The sequence below is a fragment of the Suricata suricatta genome, chromosome 9 (genome assembly GCF_006229205.1).
Source record: "Suricata suricatta isolate VVHF042 chromosome 9, meerkat_22Aug2017_6uvM2_HiC, whole genome shotgun sequence".
NCBI lineage: Eukaryota > Metazoa > Chordata > Mammalia > Carnivora > Herpestidae > Suricata > Suricata suricatta.
The window spans coordinates 87,532,541-87,538,945 of record NC_043708.1 but is presented as its reverse complement, the minus strand read 5'-3'; the positions used below and the strand labels follow the sequence as shown (position 1 = coordinate 87,538,945).

The window sequence follows — 6,405 nt, the reverse complement described above, 5'->3', positions numbered from 1 at the left end:
TGCGGGGCTCAAACTCACCAACCCATGAGATCATGACCTGAGCCAAGACAGAGTCAGACACTCAACTGAGTAGCCAAGTACCCCACAACTGATTGAATTTTTAATGCTGACATTTGATATGCCATTGTACTGTGATCTTAGTGACTGAAAAGTAAAAACATGACCTAGGCCAGAGCAAACAAATTTCAGTGCTTTTATTTCAGGTTTCATTATTTTCCTAGTATTTTACCAGTTAGAATAAACAGTCAAAACATGTCAGAAAAAAAAAATCAAGACATCCATCAGAAAAAAAAATTATCGGGTTGTCAATGTGATTAAGTATAATAGGAATACTAACAAAAATGGAAAAAATCAACACTTGCATGTTATATACAACATACAATTTTGTTACTTTATAAGTTTGTCCACATTACATTTTTAATTGTTCTTTTTTAATCAACACAATCACTGTATGGAGTAGCTAACTATATGATTCAGGATATATTTCTTTCTAATGGTTTGAAAATTTGTATTATTTGGTTTTCAATTAGACATCTATGAAGATTTCATCAGTGCTAACCACGTAATCAGAAAAAAATATGCAACGTAATATTATGATGGAGATTTCAAAATATTTAGTAGATGAAACAATTAAAGTTTATGTATTAAAATGGAGTCTAGTTTATTTAATTGGAATATCGTTGCCTTCTAATCCAGCCAACATGCTCTTCAGTCAGCAGAAAATTGAAGCCATATGTTATCAATGATTGCTCAGATCACGGTAAGTATATAAGCTATGTTACATTAAATAACCGTATTTAGGTAACTGCTTTAAACATTTTGTAGACTCAAGTACTTCTTAAAGTCTTCAGTTATTGATTTTCAAATCTTCTTTGTAGGTATAAGTCTCTCAGAAGGCCAAGCATACTCAGGGTTCTTGCCCAGCCCGTCTTTTCCTTTGATAACTACCCATCGTTACTATGCCAGACTGTCAGTAAGCATTTAATGAAAACCTGCTGTAGGGCTGAGGCCTCCACTGGGGCCTAGAAGCAAACACAAGATTAAGTTTGCCTGGAGGAGCTAACAATCAGGTTGGAGGCTTTCATAAGCATAAGCCAGTATGGTTTCCTTGGTTTTCTTGTTTATCAACAGCAACAATAAAGATATTTTTCTAGGGGTAGCATTGTCTTGGACATGCTCTTAAGCTGACAGAAGAAAAAAAATAGCCCCCAGTAACTAAGAAAAAAAATGACATAATTTACGTGGAATCCTGTATGATTGTCTCCAGACGTTTGCATACCCATAGGTCAGATTTATAACAAAAAGTACCACAACATGTTTCTTAATTATCTGTACATTAAGTTAAGATGTATTCTTATCCTTCATGTATTAAGAGTAAAATGTCAGCACATTTTTGTGGTTTCCTCTAACTAGTAAAACAGGAGGGAGGTTCTTCGTGAGGATTTCCAACCAAGCCATGTACAACCAATCTGATATAGATCCTTTTCTTGCTACTGGAAGGCTCCTGACAGCATGGAAGAAAAATTTAAAAAGTGACAATTACTACAGGCAGTAACATCACCAGTCATCTGAGCTATTTAATAACCAGTGGCCTGAAACTTTTATAACCATCCCCCCCCCCCCAAATGAAAGCACTGACATTATTTTGAATACAGGTATTAAACTGATGTATTTTTCAGATAATACAAATATCTATAAACTGGAAAAATAGGTATCAGCATTGTAGAGTTGCAACAAAACAAAACTATAAATTTTCTCTCCTTTTTAAGTAGAAAATTTGATCAAGCAATACCTCTCCTTTTTTGATGGAAATGATATTCCCAGTAGTTTAAAGCTCTTAAATTTGGCAGAAATCTCAGAAAACAGCTATCTGAACCCTCTCACCCAACTTGGGAGACTGTTCTAGGTCTCAGGTGGATAGTTCTCCAGAGTAGACCTTCAAGTCATATTAATCTTCACACACAGGAATCAGATCATGAGGTATAAACGTAAAATAGTTGGTTTTTCATGTTTAGCTATCAATGTTTGAGTAAATACTCATATTTATAACAGGTACCCCTCTAACATTTGTGGAGTGAAGGGTAAGAGTGGAAACGGGAAAGTCCCCTGCCTTTTTCTCCCACCCTGACCTCTTCCAACATAGCAAGGAGCTTCCTGCACATGCTGTAGACTCTATATCAGGAGCACTCCCAGAGAAGAAGCCCATAAGCCTCAGGGGCTGACTTAAGGCCTGTTAGGCAGGGAGTTCCGGGGTCAGGTTCTTGGAACATGGTCTGAAGAGGGAGTTGGGGTTCCACGTGGGACCCCACAGGACCTGGCCCCATGGGTAGGGCAGGCCAGATGGAATCTCCAAGTGGGGCCCTCTAAAGCCCATGGGCTCCAGTTGGCAGGGTGTCAGGGTAGCATTTATTTTCCTTCACTGTTTAAAATCCCACACATTCTAAAGTTTTTTAAACTTTCCATCTGAATAGTGATGACTTTTTAGTTGATTAACCAATTTACTACTGAAGATTTCCCTGTAACCTTCTTACATGTCTGCAGCGATACTTACAGGACAATGAGATTAGCAGCTCTTGAGTGTTCCTGTAAGAGTTCATTCAGGCGAACTTGGCGGTAACTCTGTGGACAACATTCAGATTTTGTGGAGGGCAGTTCTACCAGAATTATGAATGAGAATATAGCTTCTTCCCTCAAATTGAGGAGAAAGACAAAAGCCTCACTTTAAAAAATTACAATTATTTCATCCATATTTGGAAACTAATGATGTTTTAAAAACTCATGAGAACTTTTGGAAATACAAAGAATAAGACAAGGTTGTCATTGTGCAATAGTGGCTTATTAACTTCTAAGGTAAAAAACAAGCAAGGAGAAGACATGGATAATAATAGTAAAGAGAAGATGAGAATGGCCAGATCTGGGAACAGGTTTGAGGTAGAAGAAAACTAACTGAATCTTGATACCTAAGAACATAAATTATATCCTCATCTACATTGTTTAGGCTCTTCGAATATTTTATCAGCACAGGGGACTAGTTTCTACTAAAAAGTCAACCAAAGTCTCACTCAGAAAAATAACTATGTTGGTGACTTTGCATTGATTAGAGTAATATTTTTTATTATATTTCATTTGTTCAGAAATCAAGGCTTAGATGTATGATTTGCTCAATTATATGAAAAACCTTTGAGGCGCCTGGTTGGCTCAGTCGGCTAAGCCTCCAACTTCAGCTAGGGTCATAATCTCATGTTCGTGGGTTCAAGCCCCGAATCGGGCTCTGTGCTGACAGCTCAGAGCCTGGAACCTGCTTCTGATTCTGTGTCTCCTTCTCTCTCTCTGCCCCTTCCCAGATCATTCTCTGTCTCTCCCTGTCTCAAAAATATATAAACATTAAAAAAAATTTTTTTAAAGAAAAATCTTTGTTAGATCTGGGCAATTTATTATATACAGTTTATAAATTTTAGCTCAGAGGCTCCTGGGTGGCTCAGTTGGTTAAGCATCTGACTTCAGCTCATGTCATGATCTCACAGTTTGTGAATTTGAGCCCAGCATTAGGCTCTGTGCTAACAGCTCAGAGCCTGAAGTCTGCTTCAGATTCTGTGTCTCCTTCTCTCTCTGTGCCCCTCCCCCAACTTGTGCTCGCTCACTCTCTCTCTCTCTCTCACATTCTCTCTCGCTCTCAAAAGTAAGTAAATAAACATTAGGGGGAAAAATAGCTCAGTATTTTTTCTACTAAATTTGAAAGGCTTTAGTATCTCTTATTCTAATTTGTTTCAAGTTCAGCTCCTAATGTAGTTTATTTAAATTCTATAGTTTAGAGGTTTCTGCAATCCTTTTCCTTGAATGTCCAATGCAATTCAAATGTCAGTTCTTCTACTTAATTCTCTTGTCCCAGCCCTTTTCACTATCCTCACTATCACAACTTCATTCAGCTCAGGCCACATGGGGTAACTTCCATCTTCTGGGTTCTGCAGAAAAGTTCTCCGCTTTATATCCATCCTACAACATATACCTGATTTAACTTTCACAATCCATGTTCCAATTATATATTTTCTCAGATCCCTTTGTTAGTTTCCATAGCCTCATCAGGTTAAAATTTCTTTCTTACTGTGTTAAATTATGAGTCAACTACCTTGATCTGCTTTGCACACATATTGACTTAAATTATTTTAGACTGATGGGTATGTCTCGTGTTCTATAAAAATGAATTTGAAAGGAGACTTTATAATATATATCAATAATCTGGGTTTTTAAAAATCTTTTTTTAAAAAGAATTGATTTCATATTAAGAATGGAAACTACTTTCTAAATTCTCGTATCTAGTAATATGATTGAAAAACACTTGAAAAATGCAGAAACCCTGGATCTTGAATAATGAAATTCTATAACAGATACTGTTACTTCTTGATCATTAAGTCAACCGCTGTTTTCTTTTTCAGCTCGTTAGACAGTAAAGCAAAAATTAAGGAAGACAAGTCCTTACCTTTTCCTTGACTGCTTCCAGTTCTGCATCTGTAATTTTCCACGGGGTTTCTCTCTTTAATTTCTCAGCAGTTGTTAAATCTTTGCAGCTTTCATGGAGACGATATGGTTCAATCATCTCTTCAAAGACTTTCCAGCTGAAATTGGAATTATAAAGGAGGGCTCACAGTGGGAAACTAACTCATTATTTCACAGATACTCCAGGTATGACTGGCTCTGCTGGCTGCAGACTCAGAGCTGAATGTCATGCAAATCTTTTAAGAATTATCTTTGCAGGGGACTTACTGTGAGGAAGGCCATGGATATGGTACTGCCTCCCTACCCCAGGCAAGGCCTCAACATGTCTGAGGCCTTGTTAGCCTACTGGGTATTAGATCCTCAATATAAACGCACCAACACACAGATAGTAATTATTCTACAAAGTTGTAATGGAGACACGTTAGCCCATAAATAAGTTTCCATCTGCTTAACTGAGTCTCCATCTGCTTATTGTACAGACCGTATGGGAGACATGTATGGATTAATGCAGGAGATGAGCCAGGTTCCTTGGGGTGGGAGTGGGCGAGGAGGCCTGCCCTCACCTTCCGTCCATGCGGCCCTCCCCCTGCTGGCAGGGGGCCGTGCACAGCTAGAAGAAGAGTAGATTTAATGGTTACAGAGCAATGTGGATGTTTGCTGCACATAATGGAGCTTTTGTCCTTCTGATGTCTGCTGTTGCTCTCTGAGATTTTTCAAGGATTATTTTTTAGGTGCATGTTAGGGAAAAGAAAACAAAAATCAATAATATTTTAATGTCTAAAAATCCAAGGCCTTTTGAGAGCAATTAAGACAATGTTATTGAGCAGAAAAGTAGCAGTGGTGTCTCACAGCTGTGGACCGTTTTAAAACTTGCTGGAAAATCTCATTCTTGGCTTTTGTAAGAACTTCATAAGATTTTTTAAAATTTTTGTAAATGTTTTATTTATTTTTGAGACAGAAAGAGATAGCATAAGAGGGGGAGGGGCTGAGAGAGAGGAGACACAGAATCGGAAGCAGGCTCCAGGCTCTGAGCTGTCAGCACAGAGCCCGATGCAGGGCTTGAACCCGCAAACGTGAGATCATGACCTGAGCTGGAGTTGGAGGCTTAACCAACTGAGCCACCCAAGGGCCCCACATAAGATTTTTTAAAACAGTAGTACAAAACAAAGCTTGTAATTTACGAGAGTAGTTGTCCTCAGGTTGCTACTTTAAGGTGATCCCTAATATAAACAATGTCTTTTGATTTTCTACAATGTAGCTCACTTATAATTTAGTACTTTTGGAATGAGGGGTAACTAAAATCAAAGTGCTATTAGGTTAAAGAATTAAAATACGAAGGGTTGAGTTCAATGATCTCATCAGTTGCCCTGATTTAGGATTTGCAGATGAAAGTGCAGAGATTACAAAGGAAAATGTACCTGTGTGCTTTTGTTAGGGATTGAAGAGCTACTTAATGTAGTAGATTTCTGACACTTTGACTTATTTAGAATGGTAGACAACAATAGAGAATGACTGATACGCCTTATTATTCTTTCAACTACACAATACTTTTATTTACTATTCCTTTCAACAGTGCCATGCCTTCAGAGAACTTTGGCAGTAAGCTGTGCAATGGAAAGATCCTGGCCTGACAGAGAAGAGTCTGAGTTCTTAGTCCCACTCTTCCATTGTCCTCCTGGACCTGGATAACCTTGCCTATAAAAGGAGGTAATGATGGCTGCCCAGAGCTGGCGAGGAGGATTGGTGTGATAGCTAGATGTGATCTAGAGGACAGTGCTCTGAAAAGTGTACAGTGCCCTGTAAAACCATGGCATTCATTTTACTGAACAGTCACAGGACTGAGGTTAGCAACTGACTCTCTGCTTACACCCTCCATTTACTTATTTTGATCAGGATAAGTTTCTTTGCATC

General features: G+C 38.3%; 1 protein-coding gene across 2 annotated transcripts in view; it reads right to left on the bottom strand.

Moving 5' to 3' along the window:
• Window positions 1–168: 168 nt before the first annotated feature.
• Window positions 169–6,405, bottom strand: part of SLC12A1 (solute carrier family 12 member 1) — a 99,054-nt gene continuing 92,817 nt past the window's right edge. For both annotated transcript variants that reach the window (XM_029950992.1, XM_029950991.1), the window contains exons 24-26: window positions 4,478–4,613; window positions 2,552–2,619; window positions 169–1,504 (exon numbers count right to left, since the gene is read on the bottom strand). In XM_029950992.1, coding sequence (XP_029806852.1) covers window positions 1,369–1,504; window positions 2,552–2,619; window positions 4,478–4,613 — 340 coding nt within the window. In that variant the 3' untranslated portion in view covers window positions 169–1,368. The remainder of the gene's footprint in view (window positions 1,505–2,551; window positions 2,620–4,477; window positions 4,614–6,405) is intronic.